The 25,170-nt window shown below is 42.7% G+C and overlaps 2 protein-coding genes across 5 annotated transcripts in view; both read right to left on the reverse strand.

Annotated features, from left to right (window-relative positions):
• Positions 1-5,458: 5,458 nt before the first annotated feature.
• LOC124010104 (RING finger protein 11-like) lies at positions 5,459-10,570 on the reverse strand. The gene is made up of 3 exons (XM_046322453.1): positions 9,972-10,570; positions 6,476-6,645; positions 5,459-6,251 (listed from the first exon to the last, which is right to left on the reverse strand). The coding sequence occupies exons 1-3, from the start codon at positions 10,089-10,091 to the stop codon at positions 6,080-6,082; spliced, it is 462 nt and encodes a 153-aa protein (XP_046178409.1). The 5' UTR covers positions 10,092-10,570; the 3' UTR covers positions 5,459-6,079.
• Positions 10,571-11,134: 564 nt separating this feature from the next.
• Positions 11,135-25,170, reverse strand: part of LOC124009616 (voltage-dependent R-type calcium channel subunit alpha-1E-like) — an 84,237-nt gene continuing 70,201 nt past the window's right edge. For 3 of the 4 annotated variants that reach the window (XM_046321597.1, XM_046321598.1, XM_046321596.1), the window contains 11 exons: positions 24,931-25,105; positions 24,580-24,707; positions 24,279-24,375; positions 23,958-24,075; positions 23,589-23,696; positions 23,393-23,493; positions 20,690-20,799; positions 18,719-18,821; positions 16,930-17,065; positions 13,525-13,694; positions 11,135-13,319 (listed from right to left, as the gene is read on the reverse strand). In XM_046321597.1, coding sequence (XP_046177553.1) covers positions 12,774-13,319; positions 13,525-13,694; positions 16,930-17,065; positions 18,719-18,821; positions 20,690-20,799; positions 23,393-23,493; positions 23,589-23,696; positions 23,958-24,075; positions 24,279-24,375; positions 24,580-24,707; positions 24,931-25,105 — 1,792 coding nt within the window. In that variant the 3' untranslated portion in view covers positions 11,135-12,773. The remainder of the gene's footprint in view (positions 13,320-13,524; positions 13,695-16,929; positions 17,066-18,718; positions 18,822-20,689; positions 20,800-23,392; positions 23,494-23,588; positions 23,697-23,957; positions 24,076-24,278; positions 24,376-24,579; positions 24,708-24,930; positions 25,106-25,170) is intronic. The other variant, XM_046321599.1, reaches the window with a different exon arrangement.

The raw sequence follows: 25,170 nt of genomic DNA on the forward strand, positions 1-25,170 counted from the left end.
CTTTTATTGTATGTCTGTTATTTTGGGAAAGAAAGTTGAATGTTGTGTGTAACTAATAATTTGACTATTCTATAGTGTATAAAAAATCAAAATAAATCCTAGATGTACACGTAGTACAGGTTTATATACATGAAATAACTAGTCCCAAAGGACAACAATAAAGTCCATCTGCTCCATGTCATCTGTATAGCGGTTGTTTTGGAGGAGTCGAAGTTGGAACTGCATTAGAGTTGTCAAATCCACAAATGGCTCACAAAGCGGACATTGCCATTGGCTGCACAGAGGCACAATTAAAATAAATCCCATGCAGCATTGTTTGCAAGTTTGAACACTGGAATGTGAGATGTGATCTACACCTCCATTAGGATGATAGAAACTCTAATTAGTGTAATGATTTTTACATGTATTTCTATACAGCCTACACTTTCTCCTTCTGAACTTCTAACAGGAGTGGGACAGTGTGGCTTTGTGGCAATGTTCTCAAGAGCAGCTGCTCACCGATTTGAAGGGTCCAACAGCTCCACCTCTGACACAGCCAAAATACCCGCTATGTCGGTGTCTGCTAATGCTGGTTAACTCTTGATCTGATTGAATCCAGGAGAAAGTCCCTCCGCTCCATGTTAATCAGTGGCGGTCGGTGCCGTTTAAGATGAGGGAGGATTTTTATGAGCATGGCCTTATTTCTATTACAGCATATTGAATGACTATCATTCTTATTCCATTCACCCAGCTCAATGTAACATAGGGTTAGGTTACTACATGATACTCACATTTTCCCTATATCCATCATGAGGTTGCTTCAACCTAGTTTACAATGTAGGTGCACAGGTCGAGAGAAAAATGTAAGAAATCAAGATGACACATTTAATACCGCCTTGCACGCTCTTGCCTGCATCTCTATCTGATCTAGGGTGTAATCATTAGTCTAACAGTTGCAAACAAGAGTATCTATTGGACATTTTCAGGTATGTTTATCCCCGTTCCGTTTGCTTCCGTTTAAGAAATGGCTGAATGAATACACCCCTGATCACACTCAAACACAGTTCATGTTCATAGTGGACACATACAAACAGTATTATCACTTTTCTTGATGTACAGTATAATTCCTTCTCGCATCTACACTCTCCTCCTTTCACCTTCACTTGTGGACTTTAGTGCACAGCACATCAGCTGTCTTGTGACCAGGCAAAATAACTTTTCAAGCCAAACCTTCATATATAACCACCAACTGCTATACAAGGCCTACATAATTGTCAACATATTAGCTGACAACATAGTCAACATAGCTACTAGAACTAACGGGTTAGTAAACCCGCTACAATCATGCAGTACATTGTAGTCAGCCAGCAAGCGGGCCCAGGTGGCAATAAATTAATAAAACCAAAAGCTTACCTTGACTTGGAAGAGTTCCAGTGTTGGATAGCCATCACCAGCTTGCTAACATAGCATCCCTTTCGGTTTGAGCTGAGTGTTTGAATAGGCTAAACTAGCTAGCTGCATTCGGTAGCTAAGTAAGTGAAAGTTAAAGTGAAAAAAAATAATACAACAAGAAACAGCCGGCTCTTTCTTGCTTCTCCTTCATTTTTGAAGAAATTAATTTGTTTCATAACTGTTCAACTGTTGTCTTTGTCTTTCTTTGAGTCATCTACTCAGCACATGTTATGCACTGCAGTGCTAGCTAGCTGTAGCTTATGGTTTCAGTACTAGATTCATTCTATGATCCTTTGGGTGGACAATATGTTCATGCTGCAAGAGCTCTGATGGGTTGGTGGACGTCCTCCGGAAGTTGTCATAATTACTGTGTAAGTCTATGGAAGGGGGTGAGAACCATGAGCCTCCTAGGTTTTATATTGAAGTCAATGTACCCAGAGGAGGAGGGAAACTAGCTGACCTCCGACTACATCATGGTGCTACCCTACAGAGTGCCGTTGAGGCTACTGTAGACCTTTATTGCAAAACAGTGTGTTTTAATCAATTATTTGGTGACATGAATATATTTAGTATATTTGTATCTAAAAATGATAACCTTTTAAATGTTTCACTATTTTTATATTCATCAAATTTACTGAGGATGGTCCTCCCCTTCCTCCTCTGAGTAACCTTCACTGACCATTGCTCCATCGTAAAAAAAGGATCTGAATACATTATGAGGCTTTGCACCAAAAGCGCTGAGCATACTGAGTGTCACTACTAGTGAAAGGGCCACAAAGATTAGTTATGTTGCCAAAGAAAATCAGATTAGGTGTATTTAGCTTCAAGAAAAAGAACAAACAAGTTAGGATGTTGCAACTAGTAATTTATTTGACCGAGCCCATGTTTTGTACAATGTTGCCTAACGTAATCTTGCCTCCGTACCATGGCATTAGCCCCACTAGTCTAAGCTGGTCAGGCGATTGCATTGCAGCATTGATAAACTAAGCTGATCATTCTGATTAATTGGGTCAAACGTCTAATCTGAGAAACAAACAGGCATGTCGCAACTAGTGACTTCTGTAAAAGCACAGATCATAATGACCATAAAAGCCTGGCTTGTGCAATACTGTATGTAGCAAAAGACTTTGAAACACCATTGCCATGATTATAGCAGCAACAAATCTAAGCAGAAATAATTACAGTATGTACTATGCTGATAGGACAAAAGGGGAAATAAAACATTTGACTAACACCTGGTGTAACAAGATACTACAGTCTCAGAACAATAAGTCAGGCATGACACAAATGTGTGCTTTCTTGTTTATTTACATTTTTTTTACAGCTTCAATATGAGGGATGGTTGGCCTTTCAAACACCAAGATTACAGAAGATGACATTTATTTTCAGAATCCTGAAAAACACTGCAAGACAAAGCTAATAATTGAAACACGTGTGTTGTCTTTTAATGTCACCGTGAAACCATGAGAGAAATCTTCCCCCTCTTACAAATATCTTTGGGACAGAGGTTTGCAAATGCATACTCAAGCCAGTGTAAACTCTAATGGGAAATACTTATCTCCCACGAACACAATGACAAACGATACATCTAAAAGGTAGGAGATACACAAACATCAATACAGAAAAGGGTATCACTATTATATAAACAAAAAATGTAATGGAAATAATTCACTGCAATGCTACTTCGCTACAAACAAAACTAAAAGAGCAAAGAAAATGCTGGCCTAGTTTTTTATTTGTTTTTTACAGCAAGAAAGAAAATTGCGCAATGATGACTGTGGGATTGAAAATATAGGTAAGTAAGCTAAGTACTTAAGGGAATAAATATTATTCTATTCCATATTGTCCCATTCAAGACAAAGCAAACCTCTGTCCCCTTCACGCAGTCACTTCCACACAAAAACACACACTAGAATCAAGACAAGCAAAACAAAGTAGGTGCACACTACTGAATCACACAACTCATGAATACATATTCAGCTATTGAGCTTTACTTCAACTTGATACGTGACCAATGGTAGCATTGACAGCATTATCAATATCAATCTTAACTTCTGTGCTGCGAAATGAAGAAACAATATTGAAAAGTGCAAGGTTATAGGTATATATATATTAATATAATGCTTCCGTTATTGTCCTATAAGTAAAGTGCAAATCTTAGGATCTGATTAACGTGTGTGCAAGCATTCCTAACTTTTAGACGGATCCTCCTGCACACGCACAAATGAGCCCTTTACATTGTCTGACAGCTATGCTACTCCTCCTATTGTAAAACCTATAAACCTTACACAGAGTGATTAACATACAGCTCATCCACTTCTTCAGGCCATTTGGAATGGCAGTGGAGCCATTTAGAATGGTTAATCTGAAAGACAAAACAAAAGGTAAAGGATGTACACTAATGTTCAAAAGTTTGGGGTCACTTAGAAATGTTCTTGTTTAAAAAAGAATATTTAAAAAAATGTGTCCATTAAAATAACATCAAATTGATCAGAATCCCAGAGTAGCCTCTTCACTGTTGATGATGAGACAGTTGCCAGTTGAAGACTGGTGAGGCGTCTGTTTCTCAAACTAGACACCCTAAGGTACTTGTCCTCTTGCTCAGTTGTACACCGGGGCCTCCCACTCCTCTTTCTATTCTGGTTAGGGCCAGTTTGCGCTGTTCTGTGAAGGGAGTAGTACACAGCATTGTACGAGATCTTCAGTTTCTTGGCAATTTCTCACATGGAATAGCCTTCATTTCTCAGAACAAGAATAGACTGACAAGTTTTAGAAGAAAGGTCTTTGTTTCTGGCCATTTTGAGCCTGTAACCGAACCCACAAATGCTGATGCTCCAGATACTGAACTAGTCTAAAGAAGGCCAGTTTTATTGCTTCTTTAATCAGCACAAGTTTTCAGCTGTGCTAACATAATTGCAAAAAGGTTTTCTAATGATCAACTAGCCTTTTAAAATTATAAACTTGAATTAGCTAACACAACGTGCCATTGGAACACAGGAGTGATGGTTGCTGATAATGGGCCCCTGTACGCCTAAAAATCGGCCTTTTCCAGCTACAATAGTAATTTACAACATTAACCATGTCTACACTGTATTTCTGATCAATTTGATGTTCTTTTAATGGACAAAAAATGTGCTTTTCTTTCAAAAACAAGGACATTTCTAAGTGACCCCAAACCTTTTAACGGTAGTGTATGTGTTTCTCCATTAAACATATCATAGTCTAATAGAGGATGGGCTTTGGGTGATTTCTGCACTGTGTATGTGCATACTATAATTGTTTTTGTTGTAATCCTAAATGGAGACTATGCTCTGTTACTTATTTTATTTTGAAACACTAAAACAGGGTACGCTTCAGTCCGTAGAGAGATAACCATTATTGCCGGCTTTCTTGGGGCTGTTTTGCCATTACTAAGTCATATTCAGAGTGCAAGGATTTTGAGACTTTAGAAGACTGATGAGTCATGTTATTGTCTTGTTGTTGCCAGCTGTGGGTTCCAAAGGAATCTAATAGGATACCTCCTGGTGACCAAATTCAGATGACAGAAAATGATCTAATCCCATTCCCAGCTACTAATCATGGTGAATAATGATTGGCTGGGATGGGATGCCACCGAGACCTGCTCAAGTGGAAATGCAGTGAGCCATCACTACAGTAACAGCCCCTCCCCCTTCTGACCATAACATCACCAACCCAATCCTAGTACTGTATTCAACAGCTGACTCAGGAATCCAGTCCACCACAGACGCACATATTATGCCTGCTTGTCCTCCTATGTAGACAGTTGCCTAATGTTGCCTTCTTTCAGTCAGACCATGACTCAGCCAGTTCAGAGCCAGTTCAGTTCAGAGCCAGTTCCAGTGCCAGCTCCAGTTCAGAGCCAGTTCCAGTTCAGAGCCAGTTCCAGTTCAAAGCCAGTTCCAGTTCTGAGCCAGTTCCAGTTCAAGTTCAGAGCCAGTTCCAGTTCAGAGCCAGTTCCAGTTCTGAACCAGTTCCAGTTCAGAGCAAGTTCCAGTTCAGAGCCAGTTCCAGTTCAGAGCCAGTTCCAGTTCTGAACCAGTTCCAGTTCAGAGCCAGTTCCAGTTCAGAGCCAGTTCCAGTTCAGAGGCAGTTCCAGTTCTGAACCAGTTCCAGTTCAAAGCCAGTTCCAGTTCTGAACCAGTTCCAATTCTGAGCCAGTTCCAGTTCAAGTTCAGAGCCAGTTCCAGTTCAGAGCCCATTCCAGTTCAGAGCCAGTCCCAGTTCAGAGCCAGTTCCAGTTCAGAGCCAGTTCCAGTTCAGAGCCAGTCTCAGTTCAGAGCCAGTTCCAGTTCAGAGCCAGTCTCAGTTCAGAACCAGTTCCAGTTCAGAGCCAGTCTCAGTTCAGAGCCAGTCCCAGTTCAGCCAGTTCCAGGTGATGGGTGGATGGGTCCAAGTCTTTTCATTGTTAATCACTAGTGTTTCCAGTCTCTCTCTCGTATGTCATCACCAACCAAGACACTGTGCTGCTCCTTATCCCAAGGTAAAAAGCAGAGGGGAACGGGGCAGCATGTGTATGTTTGTTGGGGCTGGTGGAAGTGTGTGTGTGTGTATGTGTGCGTGTGTTTGTAGGGGGGGTGGCAAGGCAGAGCTCGGCAGAAGGGGGTAGTGCTGTATTTAGGGTCAGTGGTCAGTTGGTCTCGTAAGTGGAGAGCAGGGCGGCGTCCACAGGCTCCATGCAGGAGGGACAGGTGAAGGACCTCATCAGCCAGTCGTCTATACAGTCCATGTGGTAGATGTGCATACAGGGCAGAAACCGGATGGGGTCCCCGTACACAAAGTCCATCATACATATCACACACCTAGAAAATGGGTCAAAACATGTATGAATAGTGGTTTTGATCATTTTTTCCTCAGCACTATAACTGACCAGGAAAAACACAGTTACATGCTACAACTAGGGCCAGAGTTTTACCTGCTCAGGTCACATGAACAGTGACCTTTATATATTACTTCAGAGAATAAAAACAGTGGTAAACTAATAATATTAAGATATTAATCAAAACAGTGGTAAACAGATGCTTACTCTCTGATTTTCTTCTCTGAGCCGTCCCGTCCTCCGTCGTAGACACCCCGGGGGAGGTGCTGGATGAGGCCGATACGCTGGGCGATACGGACCTGCTCCTCCTCAGTCAGCTGGCTGGCCAGGCGGGCCTGGCTGGGGGTGGGGTGGTACACCGGCATGTGGGCCTCCTCCTGGGAAAAAGACATACCCATACAGAAAGTCAATCCATGGGCCAACTCAACTGAACTGTTCCCATGACCCAGTGTTTCAACAACCATTTTATAAGCAGGGTTGGGTGGTCTGTTCCACCTAAGGCTGTTCTACCTAATGACGTATATACAGTTCAAGTCGGAAGTTTACATACACCTTAGCCAAATATAATTAAACTCAGTTTTTCACAATTCCTGACATTTAATCCGAGTAGAAATTCCCTGTCTTAGGTCAGTTAGGATCACCACTTTATTTGAAGAATGTGAAATGTCAGAATAATAGAAGAAAGAATAATTTATTTCAGCTTTAATTTCGTTAATCACATTCCCAGTGGGTCAGAAGTTTACATGCACTCAATTAGTATTTGGTAGCATTGCCTTTCAATTGTTTAACTTGGGTCAAATGTTTCGGGTAGCCTTCCACAAGCTTCCCACAATAAGGGGTGAATTTCTGCCCATTCCTCCTAACAGAGTCAGGTTTGTAGGCCTACCTGCGCGTGCACGCTTTTTCAGTTATGCCCACACATTTTCCATAGGATTGAGGTCAGGGCTTTGTGATGGCCACTCCAATAGCTTGACTTTGTTGTCCTTAAGCCATTTTGCCACAACTTTGGAAGTATGCTTGGGGTCATTGTCCATTTGGAAGACCCATTTGCGACCAAACTTTAACTTCCTGACTGATGTCTTGAGATGTTGCATCAATATATACACATCATTTTCATTCCTCATGATGCCATCTATTTTGTGTAGTGCACCAGTCCGTCCTGCAGCAAAGCACCCCTGCAACATGATGCTGCCAACTGCGTGCTTCATGGTTGGGATGGTGTCCTTCGGCTTGCAAGCCTTCCCCTTTTTCCTCCAAACATAACGATGGTCATTATGGCTAAACAGTTCATTTCTCCAAAAAGTACAATCTTTGTCCCCATGTGCAGTTGCAAACCGTAGTCTGGCTTTTTATGGCCGTTTTGGAGCAGTGAACATTCCTTGCTGAGCGGCCTTTCAGGTTATGTCGATATAGGGCACATTTTACTGTGGATATAGATACTTTTGTACCTGTTTCCTCCAGCATCTTCACAAGGTCATTTGCTGTTGTTCTGGGATTGATTGGACTTTTCGCACCAAAGTATGTTCATCTCTAGGAGGCAGAACGCGTCTCCTTCCTGAGCGGAATGATGGCTGCATGGTCCCATGGTGTTTGTACTTGTGTACTATTGTTTGTACAGATAAACGTGGTACCTTTAGGAGTTTGGAAATTGCTCCCAAGGATGAATCAGACTTGTGGAGATCTACAATTTTTTTTTGAGGGCTTGGATTGATTTCTTTTGATTTTCCCATTATGTCAAGCAAAGAGGCACTGAGTTTGAAGGTAGGCCTTGAAATACATCCACATGAACACCTCCAATTGACTCAAATTATGTCAATTAGCCTATCAGAAGCTTCTAAAGCCATGACCTCATTTTCTGGAATTTTCCAAGCTGTTTAAAGGCACAGTCAACTTAGTGTATGTAAACTTCTGACCCACTGGAATTGTGACAGTGAATTATCAGTGAAATTATCTGTCTGTGAACAATTGTTGGAAAAATTACTTGTGTCATGCACAAAGTAGATGTCCTAACTGACTTGCCAAAACTATGGTTTGTTAACAAGAAATGTGTGGAGTGGTTGAAAAACAGGTTTTAATAATACACTTAACCGAAGTATATGTAAACTTCCCACTTCAACTGTAAACCCTGGATTGCTGATGCTATATATTGGCCATTGAAAGGCTTTGAAGCCACTGGTCGGCCATATTGGCGATAGTGTTTCAATTAAATGGTTCAAGGACAAAATTACATGTATTTATTCTGTTGTTGTAGTGAGGACAGTAACATTAGTAATCTAAAATAAATACTTTGAAGATTTTTTGTTGTTGATTTTCTTTTTAATGTTTAGCTCACATAATACAATTTAAAAGTATGCACTAAAGTGTCTGTAATAGAATAAACGTGTCAAAAACAAATACAGACATTAAGAAATGCATTTCTAAATCTTCCAAAATAATTTGTATAATTGAGGAATACCAAGATGGATGTGCGGTGGCTTCAATACAGCGCCACCTGTCAGTCATCCAGGGTTTATACACATACATCATCGGTTCCACCCCGCCTATAAGAGTTTGTCTTGTATTTGTTTCAATTGACAATGTTGTTGCCAGAGGGAACCTGGAAATTAAACTAGCAGAAACACTGCCACGGCAAATCCAATTCATAAACAATTACACTACTTTTGGGCAGCCAGCGTATTACTAGGCAGCCATCTAGTATTGGGTGATTTGAGGTGGAATGATGTGTGAGGCCTACATGAAAGTGTGATACAACAAGGAGAAAGAAGGAGTCTATCATAATGGTTTATCACGCTGTGTGTTCTGCGCTGTGGCGAGCCAAAACACACACCCTGCCATGGATAAAGCAGCCGGAAAAAACTGCCCAGTCTGGACATTCTTGGCAAGCCTGTTTAGAACACTTTTGTGAGATTGAAAAGCGTTTGGGCATTAAAAGTGTTGTGTGTGTTTTTCTCTTTGTGTGACTGAGCATGTTCAACTATTGATATGTGAAAACTGAGACCCACAACAATCAGTTGCAAATAGGCCTACCTATGAAAACAATAATTTCAATGCAACACTATTGCTCAGCCCTTTAAATATTTTATTGTGGCTCATCTGATGTGGCCTAGCTTTTAAAACCATACATTGACTGCAACATTTAACTTTAAACTATACCTAGATTAATGGGTCAGTAATGGTATGGAATCATATAAAATAAAATAATTAATCTAGCTAAATAATTAGGAAATATTTGACCAGATTCTCTAAAGATGTTCTTGACCCCTGGGTCTTGCATGATGATGTCAATTCACATAGCAATACTTAAAGCTAGGGTCCTTAATTGATACAATAACAAAGTGGTTACCCCGCCTCTGTTTTGGTAAAATGCTGAGGGATGGGCCTGGAGAAATGGAACCCCTCTTAAATTAATTCAGAGCTATGGATGCAATAAGGACTGACCATCCACGATATCAAAATTATAATTATAACCATGATTAGAAGGCTATACAGTGTTTGTTTACAATTTACTAAAATGTTTACAAACAAAACAAGCTTATATTTTGGGTTCTGATAGGGTACGACTGTTGAACCAAGCTCATGAGGCATTTATCAGTTATACTCTTCAAAGATCAGGGGTTATAACTATATGGTGAATGTATAAGTTCAACAATTAATGTAGCAACTAAGGATTCTAGCTTTAACATTAGTAGCTATAAAGTCTGACCTGGTAAGGCGGAGGTGGCTCCAAATCTGGGTCTGCCTCCCCATAACTTGCTCTGTCAGACTGGGATTCGTGAAGCAAAGATATATCGTCGGACGTCGGCGATTTGAGACAATTGCCCATGTCCACTTCTCAGTCCCTCGTTGTTTAGCTAGCTTGTAAACTTGCTATTGTTCGTTTACAACCAAATGTATATTCCCCTCGTTGAAGAAGTAATGTTATTACACATTAAATACTATTTAACAACCCATTAAAACATAATATACATGTTCATATAAACATTAGCTCGAGACCCATCAGCTGTCCAAGCTTTTCAACATCATCAGACCATCACAGTCAAAACAAAGAGCTAGCTAGATACTGCTGCTAGCTAACGCTTTTGGCTAACCAGCTAGTGACTTCCTTGATTAATATAATTAATTCCTCGGCCTAAGATTTTAAATTAAAAATGTTCGCTCAAATAGAAACTATCATAACGACATTAGCGATAGAACATCTATATTTTTCACAAATATAGACCACTGACTTCGCGAATAAAGTAAGTGTCTGGCTAGCTTGCAATATTATTCAATTTTTTCAACCTGAACTCGGCGTCCATTGGATATGACGTAACGGCTTTAGTGTTGTTGTCTTTGTCATAAAGTGAATGAGAGGAGTTTGCATTTTGCACTTTCATTGGATGGTTGCAATGCAACGTCACACGAGGAAAATAAAAGTGGTGCCTGGCACAAGACCCCAAATAGTCTGTTATTTCAGTTTTTTTGGAATGATATACAATTTTGTTCTTAAACAAAGATCGCAATTGTTGGTTTAATCTCATAATTCATGTATAGTTATTCCCTGAAGTGGTCTAATGTAATGTGTAAAAAAACATTCAGCAAAATGTTTATTCCCGACCTTACCCAGTCGTTAGAGCCTTATAGAGAGTTATAGGACTGGAGATGACCATTGGTCTACATCAGATACCTAGACAAGCAGCCACATAACTGCAATTAAGGATACTTTTCTTGGAATTTAGGAAACTTTTATTCATACTGTATATACAGTTATTTTACACATATAAACCAAACAACTATTTGCATTCAAGGAACTTATTATACATTTCTGTTTTTTGGTTAAGTGAGTTTCACAGAATCATGACCCTTTTTCAGGCAAATAAAACAAATACATATACATGTACCTTAAATGAACATTCCAGAAATATCATATTCCGTCCTTCAAGTGTTTTGTGAGCTGAAAGGGATATGTTCTCTTACAATATTGCAGAAAGCATGGTATAAATGTACTGTACATTATTAGTAAACCATTCTAAATAACAGGTCAAATCAGGTGTGTTGAAAACATCTTCCTACATGTGTCGTCTGTAATGGCTCATACAGTATTTTAATAAACCAATCTAGGTAGAAAATATACAGATGTAGTGAGGTATCTGACACATACTGATTACATGTTAGGCTAATGAAGAAGAGGAGAACATGGATGGCTACATTGATGAAGAAAATACTCAAGTTCATTATTGTTTCTGGCCAGTTATTGACTCCGGAAGATGAGAAGGAATGAATCAGTCAAATGTTTAAAAAATATATTGTAACATCTGAAGAAAAACAGGTACAGTACAGTACATCGACAAGATGAAGGTCGGTTCAAGACAGCCACAGGTTCTGCTGGTTTTCCTATTGGCTTAGTAAAGGTTTGGATAGAAGCCATCTTCTGGGTATAGTCCTAGTCATTTGGTTCTCTAGGAGTCCTGTTCATAACAAAGCCCTATCTTTCAAATCACACGAGATATTTAGGCATTCCTTTTCTGAGAAATAATGTATAATTTTATTGAAAGCAATTACATTCATTGACCTTGTTGGTTGCTGTCCATTGTCCTGCAAGTTGGTTGAAAAAAAGAAGAAATCATACAGATTTCCAACAGAAGACAATGTGCCATTCACTTTTCTGCTTGTATTAATGATTGTTTTATTCCTTTAAAAAATTACAACAGGAGTTACATGGTTTACGTATGAATAGATTCTTATTAAAGAAGTGTGTTCCCTTTGTAGACAGTAAAGGGATAGGAGATCTAATGGTGGAGGGTGCAAAATGTCAAAAACTAACTCAGTTCTACTCAAATTTGAAAAAACATTGCTTGATTAATTATTGTTTGGGTGTATTTTGTTACATAGACATGACTACATTTCATTAATTTATAAAGTACTTTTACAGTTACCCTTCTTTATGGCCTTGTATCCTACTCAAGACAATCAAGTGGTACTGGTGGTAAATTTATAGGAAAAAAAACCCACATGTATTTACAAAAACCATGGCTTTCAAAGACATTGTTACTCCTTATTTTGCACATAGTTACATATTCACACCCCACACACACCGTTAAGAGCAACACTGAATCAATGCCAGAGAAACACCTTCAGATATGACAATACCTATTGACACAAATTACAATTCTATTCATTTAATCTCTTTCCTGTCCATCCAAGGCTATTTGAGGTTTATTATTACGCTCTTTATTTTGATAGGCAGAATATAAATGAACCACAGTCAAATATTTGTGGGTAGATATTTATTGTACATTTTTTGTGTGGATGTGAAAGGGATTCCACTTGCAAAAGTCAAAAACAATGTTCTTATTTTTTGTTCTCCTCTCACATATGAGCAAACATACTACAATCACACAGGTGTGCAGTAGTAAAGCAAGAGAGTGACAAATGTCCCTTTTCCAATATAATGTAATACAACTTTAACTCTTTACTCCCTACGCTCCTTCTTCACCGCTCCTCCGCCTCCACTTCTTTCCTCTTCCTAGCAGCGATCGTCCTCTTCTGTGTCGCTGAGTGGCTCACAGCCCGCAACAGAGACCGTCTGAGCCAGGCGTTTCCGGAAGTGTCCATTGGGGACCTGCCAGCTGCTCCTGGAACCCCGTCGAGCGGAGCTGAAGCTGGAGCTGGATGTGGAGCTGACCGTGTTAGCACGTCCCAGGCTGGTTGCTACCGCCGCCTCGAAAGTCAGCGTCTCCATGAACCCGGTGGGGTCCAGACTGTGCTCGTCCTCCTGCAGGGCCAGGTAGGGCTCCGACGGGTAGCGACGCAGGGGAGAGGCCTGTTGGTGGCGACGGCCCCTCGCCCCACTCTGTCCCTCTCCCCCTGCCCGGTCTCTGGAGGCTTCCCCTCTCCTCTGAGTCTCTGGGCTGCCCCTGTCGTCATCATCGTCCCCTGAGGGAGGGTGCGTGCGACACACCAGAGGAGAGTAGGAGATGTGGGGATGGGAGCGTGTTGAGGTCTGGGACAGAGGGCGGCGGCTAGGGGTACTAGATTCAGAGGTGGGGAGGGGGCTGTCGGAGCTGTTGCCCTGGACACAAGAGTGGAAACACATTTAATACAAATGTCTGACTGTTTTTTTATAAGTGTGTATGTGGCCTACCAGTTCTTCAAATGTGGGTATGTGTTTGTGTCTAGTTGGTCTAAACTAGTGTTTGTGGCTTCAGGTGGTACTACTGGTGTATGGGTCTTTAATATGTGTCCTTGGTAAAGCATCCTGCATGTGTGTGGCCTACCTGTTTGTCCAGGGGGTGTGTGCGCTCACGGCTAGGGGAGCGTGAGGGTTGCAGGCTCCTCTCCTCGGAGGTACAGCGGGACGTGTCTGGGGAGAGGAGGTGGCGGCGCTCTTTAGACCTCCCGCGCTCCTTCTCCGTATCCAACTGCCTCTTCCTTTCTGACCGCGACACTGGATGAGAAAGAGGAAGACCATGGCAAGGAGCACAGAGAGAGGGGAGCAGCAACAGATAAACAGAGAGGGGGACAGAGAGAGACAGCAACAGATAAACAAAGAGGGAACAGAGAGGGACAGCAACAGATAAACAGAGAGGGGGACAGAGAGAGACAGCAACAGATAAACAGAGAGGGGGACAGAGAGAGACAGCAACAGATAAAGAGAGAGGGGGACAGAGAGAGACAACAACAGATAAACAGAGAGGGGGACAGAGAGAGACAACAACAGATAAACAGAGAGGGGACAGAGAGCGACAGCAACAGATAAACAGAGAGGGGGACAGAGAGAGACAACAACAGATAAACAGAGAGGGGGACAGAGAGAGACAACAACAGATAAACAGAGAGGGGACAGAGAGAGACAACAACAGATAAACAGAGAGGGGACAGAGAGAGACAACAACAGATAAAGAGAGAGGGGAGAGAGAGAGACAACAACAGATAAAGAGAGAGGGGGACAGAGAGAGACAACAACAGATAAACAGAGAGGGGGACAGAGAGAGACAACAACAGATAAAGAGAGAGGGGGACAGAGAGAGACAGCAACAGATAAACAGAGAGGGGGACAGAGAGAGACAACAACAGATAAACAGAGAGGGGGACAGAGAGAGACAACAACAGATAAAGAGAGAGGGGGACAGAGAGAGACAGCAACAGATAAACAGAGAGGGGGACAGAGAGAGACAGCAACAGATAAAGAGAGAGGGGGACAGAGAGAGACAGCAACAGATAAACAGAGAGGGGGACAGAGAGAGACAACAACAGATAAACAGAGAGGGGGACAGAGAGAGACAGCAACAGATAAAGAGAGAGGGACAGAGAGAGACAACAACAGATAAACAGAGAGGGGGACAGAGAGAGACAACAACAGATAAACAGAGAGGGGACAGAGAGAGACAACAACAGATAAACAGAGAGGGGACAGAGAGAGACAACAACAGATAAACAGAGAGGGGGACAGAGAGAGACAGCAACAGATAAACAGAGAGGGGGACAGAGAGAGACAACAACAGATAAACAGAGAGGGGGACAGAGAGAGACAGCAACAGATAAACAGAGAGAGGGACAGAGAGAGACAACAACAGATAAAGAGAGAGGGGACAGAGAGAGACAACAACAGATAAACAGAGAGGGGGACAGAGAGAGACAGCAACAGATAAACAGAGAGAGGGACAGAGAGAGACAACAACAGATAAACAGAGAGGGGACAGAGAGAGACAACAACAGATAAACAGAGAGGGGGACAGAGAGAGACAACAACAGATAAAGAGAGGGGGACAGAGAGAGACAGCAACAGATAAAGAGAGAGGGACAGAGAGAGACAACAACAGATAAACAGAGAGGGGGACAGAGAGAGACAGCAACAGATAAAGAGAGAGGGACAGAGAGAGACAACAACAGATAAAGAGAGGGGGACAGAGAGAGACAGCAACAGATAAACAGAGAGAGGGACAGAGAGAGACAACAACAGATAAAGAGAGAGGGGACAGAGAGAGACAACAACAGATAAAGAGAGAGGGGACAGAGAGAGACAACAACAGATAAACAGAGAGAGGGACAGAGAGAGACAACAACAGATAAACAGAGAGGGGACAGAGAGAGACAACAACAGATAAACAGAGAGGGGGACAGAGAGAGACAACAACAGATAAACAGAGAGAGGGACAGAGAGAGACAACAACAGATAAACAGAGAGGGGACAGAGAGAGACAACAACAGATAAAGAGAGAGGGACAGAGAGAGACAACAACACATAAACAGAGAGGGGGACAGAGAGAGACAACAACAGATAAACAGAGAGGGGGACAGAGAGAGACAACAACAGATAAACAGAGAGAGGGACAGAGAGAGACAACAACAGATAAACAGAGAGGGGACAGAGAGAGACAACAACAGATAAAGAGAGAGGGACAGAGAGAGACAACAACACATAAACAGAGAGGGGGACAGAGAGAGACAACAACAGATAAACAGAGAGGGGGACAGAGAGAGACAACAACAGATAAACAGAGAGGGGGACAGAGAGAGACAACAACAGATAAACAGAGAGGGGGACAGAGAGAGACAACAACAGATAAAGAGAGAGGGGGACAGAGAGAGACAGCAACAGATAAAGAGAGAGGGGACAGAGAGAGACAGCAACGTTATCAGTACACTGTAGATCAATAGATAGCAACGTTATCAGTACACTGTAGATCAATAGATAGCAACGTTATCACTACACTGTAGATCAGTAAATAGTGATGTTACCACTACACTGTAGATTAGTAAACAGTGATGTTACCACTACACTGTCGATCAGTAAACAGTAACATTACCACTACACTGTAGATCAGTAAATAGTAATGTTACCACTACACTGTAGATCAGTAAATAGTAAAGTTACCACTACACTGTAGATCAGTAAATAGTAACGTTACCACTACACTGTAGATCAGTAAATAGTAATGTTACCACTACACTGTAAATCAGTAAATAGTAATGTTACCACTACACTGTAGATCAGTAAATAGTAATGTTATCACTACACTGTAGATCAGTAAATAGTAATGTTACCACTACACTGTAGATCAGTAAATAGTAACATTACCACTACACTGTAGATCAGTAAATAGTAACATTACCACTACACTGTGAATCAGTAAAGAGTAATGTTACCACTACACTGTAGTTCAGTAAATAGTAACATTACACTACACTGTAGATCAGTAAATAGTAACATTACCACTACACTGTAGATCAGTAAATAGTAACATTACCACTACACTGTGAATCAGTAAAGAGTAATGTTACCACTACACTGTAGTTCAGTAAATAGTAACATTACACTACACTGTAGATCAGTAAATAGTAACATTACACTACACTGTAGATCAGTAAATAGTAACATTACACTACACTGTAGATCAGTAAATAGTAACATTACCACTACACTGTAGATCAGTAAATAGTAACATTACCACTACACTGTGAATCAGTAAAGAGTAATGTTACCACTACACTGTAGATCAGTAAAGAGAATGTTGATGACAAGTGGATAATCATTGATGCATTTAGGATAAAGACATAAAAAAGACATGGAAAAATAATAACTCTTTAAACATACAATAACCACACACGAATACCACCCCTCATCATGCCAGTGGGACTGATAAGAGGAGAGGTCACGTGAGTAGAGAGTGGAGACTGACCAGCAGCCTTGTAGCTCTTGTGGCGTGGTCTGTACAGTCTATCAGGACTCTTCTTCTCCTCCTGCCTCAGGCCATTCACCCTCTGGTCAGCCACAGCGGAAGAGGACCGCTTCATAGAGCCACTGGCCATCTCGGTCTGCACACACACACACACACAAGCACACGCACACGCACACAGACATACACACAGAGGAGAAGACAACCAAATACCCACAAATACCATAAAATATGTTTTATTACTTTGGAAGAAATCCATCCATAATTTCTATCCATGCTCACTATTCCAGGCAATTAACAGGTCAACTAGAACGCTTGAACTGCCTAATTCCCCCTCAACTCATTGTGGAGAGAAAGACAGAGAGAGAGGTCAGGCCAAACATACCAGTAACCCAGGATCAATAAAACACAATTCTGAACCGCTAGCATTCCGTAGAAAACATCCATGTTGATTATATCTCTCCAGACACACCAGCAGCAAACGGTAGACAGATCAAATCAATTTCTCTCTCTAAACGGCACAACCAGTGTAGCCTGGTCATTGTCTTCTGTCACACAGACATGCATGTCACACTCTGGTGCCCCCTTGCTGCCCGGGCCCATCCGGCCCCTGGAGGAGTCAGTGTGGTCAGAGGGCAGTACCTGTGGCTCTACAGCCAGACGAGGCATGGAGGAGGCCCGTACACACAGCCCCCTGCCAAACGGGAGCTCCAGTGGGTAAGGAATCAACCCACTGCACTCCCCTGCACTCACCTATATCGGACTAGAGACAGAGAGAGGGGAGAGATAGAGTACAGTACAGTAGAGATCAGGCTGGTCAATTCAGTACTGGGACTAACTGCCTTTTGGGGTTCCAGCCAAGGAGGACCTCAGACAATGTTACATGGTAAAAATTCACAAGGCCTTTCTGCAATTGGGTGAATCAAACCTAGGCCATTCCATTGTCACCAACCAATCAGAAGCCATTCCAGCCAAAGAGCCACAGATTAACAACCAATGACAACAAGGAGACTGACCCCAGAAAGATTGGGCAAAGCTGGAGGAGAAAGTCAGAGAGCAAGAGGAGATGGCAGCACAAGCACATCACTACAACAATAAATGAGAAGAGAGAGACCAGAACAACAATTGGGCCTACTGTTATACATACTCATGCAAGTTCAGATCTGGATACACTAAACATCCTGAGCCAGACAAGTTCACCTTTCCTTAAAGCCCGTCATGACTCATGTAACTCCCTAGTGAAAATACACATAGAATAAGGCAAACAGTAACAGATATCCAGGGTCAAAGTCGTAACATTCTTATAGGGAAAACAGTACACTGAAGACTAGTTCAACCAAACAGCCTATAAACAGCACAATGAACAGCGAGAATGCCTGCATCTCCTTTAAACCTCCACTAATCAGACGACAACTTAGGCAAGGACAGAAACACATAGAAACATGAATCCTGTGCTCTGCGATGCACTATTAGTATCTTCATTCAACCATTACTATTAGATAAGTGTAATTGATTCATTGTTGTCTATGAGTGGGTTGATATTTTGCTCTTTACCGCAAGAGGTTAGGTTTTCAACGGGCAGTATTTTATATTTTGCCCACAGCTGACTTTCTTTTTTGGCTCCTAGCAAAGGGCTTTATAGAGCTATCATTGTACACTTACTAAATTATATAAAGGCTTCTTTGTGTGTGTACTTTGTGTAGTTGGTGTTTGTGCTAGTTGTGTTTGTGCTGGTGTACAGTACTCCTGTGATGTGTTTCTACAGTACATAGGACTTGGTCCTTCTCGTTACCCTGGAGTGTTGGCTTCTGGTGTCCGTGTCAGAGGTCTGGGGCTGCATGTTGAGCAGGTCCTGGGGGGAGAGAGGACTCAATGCCACCAGGCCTCCTCTGGTCCTACAGAGGGAGGCAAGTCACAGAGGAAATTCTGTCAAACACAAATGTGACTCATTTCAGGAAACTAGGCATATGTCGCACGTCACTACTTTAAAAAAATATTATTATTACTCTTTGTTATCAAAATGTGTTTTTTGGCAGAAATGCCTTCTGAAACATGTGAACTTTCATGTGCCTTAATAACAAATTTGTGTTCTTTCCATAAATACAAATCAAATTGTCAAAGTACGAGCCCAGATGGTTTAGCCACGGAAAAAGACAGAAACCTTCCCGCTAGCCATGATTGGCTGTGATAATGGATGGGCTGGACATGCCGGGAGATGTGTTTGGATTGGTCTGCCATGTAGCATGCTTCAGGCTATAACGAGAGCTGTTCAGTATGTTTTGACAGCCCTTTCTACCACACCATTTTTGAAAGATATAACGTTAGCCAACGAGAACAACAAAAGTGTTGCAACTTTTCTCAACAACATTGCACACGCTACAGTCCGTGTGAATCGGAGTGACTTGACACAACGCTGGCCAAACAAGATGTAGCTACAAACAAAACAGAGTTAAATGGTTCCAGTCTTCTGTGAAGTGTTTGTCCATGTATATGTTAAGAGTCAAGCTACATTTTCAGATATAAGTTTCTAATTTTGTGAGAAAGTTGTTTTTATTGCAAGCTAAACCATACTGTTAGTTAGGTAAGCAAATGCTAGCTTGCTGGCTCGCTAGCTAACATTATGTGTATGACCAGTGTAGTAATACTATTCGAATCAGAAATCAATTTGCATTGCTAGTTATAGCCTAATGTTAGCTTGCTAATATTGAACCTAGTTTGATAGCTTTAGCTACCTGCAGATTCACACTACAGCTATTACAATGTTTGTTTTCGCAGCAGTATGAGTTGGGATTATGCCGGTTAATTGTTTAGCTAGCTAGCTACCTAGCTAGCTACATGTCTAAACAAAAGACTCCACTTCGGCCGGATTATTACATGATCCATCAAATTAGCCAGGTGTGTCTGGGGGTGATTACGGCCATCTATTGTATTTCATGAACATGTGTACATGTCTAGACAATAGTGACCCATCCACTTAGCTAGATGTGTCTGGGAGGTGGTTATAGCATTTCCTTCACATGACCCATCAATTTAGACAAGTGTGTCAGGTAAGTGTCATCTAATATTGATAAAATATTTATACAATATTTTTATCTGGACACTTTCTGTTTTAGATATTACTACTATGCAAGTAACAACTTCTGTATCCTGTGTTTGTGACAAATAAACATAGATCTAATTTGATATAGCGTGTGTTTACCACATGGCCTCACATGTGAATCTTTAAAGAGATGGGTGGGGCTAAGGCTTAAGAGGGTGTGAACGATGCTGAATGGGTGTAGACAAAGAAAAGCTCTCTCGTAGGTGTACCAAAACATTCAAGGGCCATTTTCTCAAAAGTGGGGTTACAAGTTTCAAGTATTTAACTTTCAAAGCAGAATTACTTTCCCATTGTTTCTCAACTGCAGTGTATGATATACATTTTTTTTAGCTCTGCGCCTCTACCTCTACTCTACAACCTAAAAAAACATTTAAAATGTTGCTACATAAGGCCGAATCAAGGGGGTCGGTCACAAATACTTACTAAAGGCACAAGGCACAAGGCTCAAGGCTCAAGGCTCAAGGCTCAAGGCTCAAGGCTCAAGGCTCAAGGCTCAAGGCTCAACACACACACACACACACACACACACACACACACACACACACACACACACACACACACACACACACACACACACACACACACACACACACACACACACACACACACACACACACACACACACACGAATGCAAGCAAGCTTGCATGCACGGACTGACTCACAGGGCAGAGCCAGCACTGTGGGGCATGCAGGGCAGGGGCTGAGCATTGGACAGAATGTCTTCAGAGAGGGTCGAGGCATCTAGCCGCTGGAACGGCATCAGACTGGCCTTCTGTAGAGGAGACCACACCAAGCAATACATCACTACAGGCACTATGTTGTGGCAACCAATGCCAGATGCCATGGTAATGTTATACAGAAGAGGACTGAGGTATAAACACTGAGTGTACAAAACATTAAGAACACCTTCATAATATTGCGTTGTACCCCCATTTGCCCTCAGAACAGCCTCAATTTGTCAGGGAAGGAACTCTACAAGGTGTTGAAAGCCTTCCACATGAATGCTGGCCCATGTTGACTCCAATGCTTCCCACAGTTGTGTCAAGCTGGCTGGATGTCCTTTGGGTGGTGGACCATTCTTGATACACACAGGAAACTGTTGAGCGTGAAAACCCCAGCAGTGTTGCAGTCAAACAAACCGGTGCAACTGGCACCTAAACTCAGCAAAAAAAGAAATGTCCCTTTTTCAAGATCCTGTCTTTCAAAGATAATTCGTAAACATCCAAATAACTTCACAGATCTTCATTGTAAAGGATTTAAACACGGTTTCCCATGCTTGTTCAATGAACAATAAACAATTAATGAACATACACCTGTGAAACGGGCGTTAAGACACTAACAGCTTACAGACGGTAGGCAATTAAGGTCACAGTTAGGACACTAAAGAGGCCTTTCTACTGACTCTGAAAAACACCAAAAGAAAGATGCCCAGGGTCCCTGCTCATCTGCGTGAATGTGCCGTAGGCATGCTGCAAGGAGGCATGAGGACTGCAGATGTGGCCAGGGCAATAAATTGCAATGTATGCTTTAGCTTGCAACGCCTAAGACAGTGCTACAAGGAGACAGGACGGACAGCTGATCGTCCTCGCAGTGGCAGAGCACGTGTAACAAAACGTGCACAGGATCGGTACATCCGAACATCACACCTGCGGGACAGGTACAGAATGGCAACAACAACAGCCCGAGTTACACCAGGAACGCACAATCCCTCCATCAGTGTTCAGACTGTCCGCAATAGGCTAAGAGAGGCTGGACTGAGGGCTTGTAGGCCTGTTGTAAGGCAGGTCCTCACCAGACATCACCGGCAACAACGTCATCTATGGGCACAAACCCACCGTTGCTGGACCAGACAGGACTGGCAAAAAGTGCTCTTCAATGACGAGTCACGGTTTTGTCTCACCAGGGGTGATGGTCGGATTCGTGTTTATCGTTGAAGGAATGAGCGTTACACCAAGGCCTGTACTCTGGAGCGGGATCGATTTGGAGGTGGAGGGTCCGTAATGGTCTGGGGCGGTGTGTCACAGCATCATCGGACTGAGCTTGTTGTCATTGAAGGCAATCTCAACGCTGTGCATTACAGGGAAGACATCCTCCTCTCTCATGTGGTACCCTTCCTGCAGGCTCATCCTGACATAACCCTCCAGCATGATAATGCCACCAGCCATACTGCTCGTTCTGTGCATGATTTCCTGTAAGACAGGAATGTCAGTGTTCTGCCATGGCCAGCAAAGAGCCCAGATCTCAATCCCATTGAGCATGTCTGGGACATGTTGGATCGGAGGGTGAGGGCTAGGACCATTCCCCCCCAGAAATGTCCAGGAACTTTCAGGTGCCTTGGTGGAAGAGTGGGGTAACATCCCACAGAACTGGCAAATCTGGTACAGTCCATGAGGAGGAGATGCTCTGCAGTACTTAATGCAGCTGGTGGCCACACAAGATTGTTACATTTGATTTTGACCCCCCCCCTTCGTTCAGGGACACATTATTCCATTTATGTTAGTCACATATCTGTGGAACTTGTTCAGTTTATGTCTAAGTTGTTGAATATTGTTTGTTCATACAAATATTTACACATGTTAAGTTTGCTGAAAATAAACGCAGTTGACAGTGAGGGGACATTTCTTTTTTTGCTGTGTTTACTATCATAAACTCTTGCCATATCACAAATGTCTCAAGGCTTAAAAATCCTTCTTTAACCTGTCTCCTCCCCTTTATTTACACTGATTGAATTGGATTTAACAAGTGTCATCAATAAGGGATCATAGCTTTATTTTTTCTTTATTTTTTTCCCCCCTTTTTCTCCCCAATTTCGTGGTGTCCAATTGTTGTAGTAGCTACTATCTTGTCTCATCGCTACAACTCCCGTACGGGCTCGGGAGAGACGAAGGTCGAAAGTCATGCGTCCTCCGATACACAACCCAACCAAGCCGCACTGCTTCTTAACACAGCGCGCATCCAACCCGGAAGTCAGCCAATGTGGTGCCAATGTGCCGGAGGAAACACCGTGTACCTGGCAACCTTGGTTAGCGCGCACTGCGCCCGGCCCGCCACAGGAGTCGCTGGTGCGCGATGAGACAAGGACATCCCTACCAACCAAGCCCTCCCTAACCCGGACGATGCTAGGCCAATTGTGCGTCGCCCCATGGACCTCCCGGTCGCGGCCGGTTACGACAGAGCCTGGGCGCGAACCCAGAGTCTCTGACGGCACAGCTGGCGCTGCAGTACAGGGCCCTAATCACTGCGCCACCCGGGAGGTCTTGGGATCATAGCTTTCACCTGGATTCACCTGGTCTTGGAAAGAGCAGGTGTTCATAATGTTTCGTACACTCAGTGTATATAATGTGTATATGGTGTGTATAGCTGACCTGTGCTTCCAGCTGTGCTCTCAGCTTCTTGGCTTTGTTCTGTTTGAAGTAGTCCATGATCATCATGGAGGCATATATCTTACCTACTGTCATGTCAGAATCTGTAAAACACAGATTAGATTAGATTGCTAGTCACTGACTGACTGACTGACTCCCAGGTCTACCTCTCCATGTCTCTCTCCAGTGTGGGTCTAACCTTTGTTGATGGGCACCAGTACATCCAGGGTCTTCTGGGGGAGGTACGGCCATATCACACTGATCTCCTTCTGTAGCTCAGTGTCCAGAGCTACTCGGTCCTCCCCACCTGGACCACATTACAATAGATCTTTATTCAGCCATTATACACAGACAGGGGAAATGGATAATGTTGCTAAATTTCCTGTTTCAACTACTCAACCAATCACCAAGCCATTTATATGTTGAATCAGGTGTGTTACCGGTACTGGGCTGGACCAAAAGCCTGCATGCCCTAGGCAGTGTGGATCTCCAGGCTCAAGATGGAAGACCAAGTCTAAATTGAAAAAATTATGCAAATGCAGTGAGGCGTGGTGGTTTTAAACTCAACTCATTCCCTGACCTCGTGCGATCTTGATCTCCAGAGCAGTGCGGATGAGAGACATCAAGGTGGAGGTGAAGTGGACTGACATGTCCTCATCCACTGGCATGTTCATCAACACCAGCCTCTGTGGAGGGAGAGGGGAAAGGAGGGATGGGCGGAGAGAGAGTGAGGGAGGGAGGAGAGAGAGAGAGAGAGAGAGATGGAGGGCAGTAGAAAGGGAGGAAGAGAGATAGCGAGAATTCCACATGCTTTACAGTGAAACAACTGTATAAAAAAAACACGTCTTTCCTAAATTTAAATGAATAAAATAAAGTGTTTATTCCATACCTTGTAGGCCATACCTCTGGGGCATTTCTTCCCCAGGCCCAGGGGTGGAGACATGTGGGTCAACATCTCATACATGGCAGTGTAATGTATACGCCCACTACAGAAGAAACAGGGAAAATTAGAAAGGAGAAAGAGAGAGTTGAGGAGAAAATGTAAGGGCATTCATTTGGAGTTTGAAACAGAAGACGTTGGCCAGTCTAACACAGGAATTAAGGCAGTTCAGGCCTATTTAGCTTTTAGAGAGTCAATACACTGTCCTCTGCTGGGAAGAGTTGAGACATGGTGGTGTCTTCTCTCTCACCATGCTGCACGGTCGTACTCTCCCCAGACACGGACAAACTCATCCAGGTGATGAGGACCCAGGATGGAAGAGTCTCTGGTCAGATACTCAAAGTTATCCATGATCACAGCCACAAACAGATTCAGCATCTACAGAGTCACACAAGAGGAGAAGACGTGTGAGAGATAGCATCATGAACAATACTGATGTCCACATGTCCGTGCATACAATCCAAATAATTGCTTTTGTGTATCTGTGTAGCACTATCAAAAATTGCTCTTGTCTATCAGAAAAATGGGCAGTGAGGGAGAGAAAGAGTGCTGAGAAAGAGTGGAGGAAAGGAGAAACAGTTTATTCCTGCAGCGTCCTCACCAGGAAAGAGCTGAAGAAGATGAAGGAGACAAAGTAGCAGTAGGCAAAGTCAGTACCACAGCCTCCCTCGTGGTCAGGGGACATGGTCATGGGTGCCATGGAGGAGTCTGGCTCACACTCCTGCCCCCCCAGACACGATAGCATGATCTCCTGCCATGACTCCCCCGTCGCACTCCTGTGTCAATTAATGAGTCAATTAATCAAGCAAGCAAGCAATTTATCAACCAATTAGTATATTAA

Source organism: Oncorhynchus gorbuscha, linkage group LG22 (genome assembly GCF_021184085.1).
Source record: "Oncorhynchus gorbuscha isolate QuinsamMale2020 ecotype Even-year linkage group LG22, OgorEven_v1.0, whole genome shotgun sequence".
Classification (NCBI taxonomy): domain Eukaryota; kingdom Metazoa; phylum Chordata; class Actinopteri; order Salmoniformes; family Salmonidae; genus Oncorhynchus; species Oncorhynchus gorbuscha.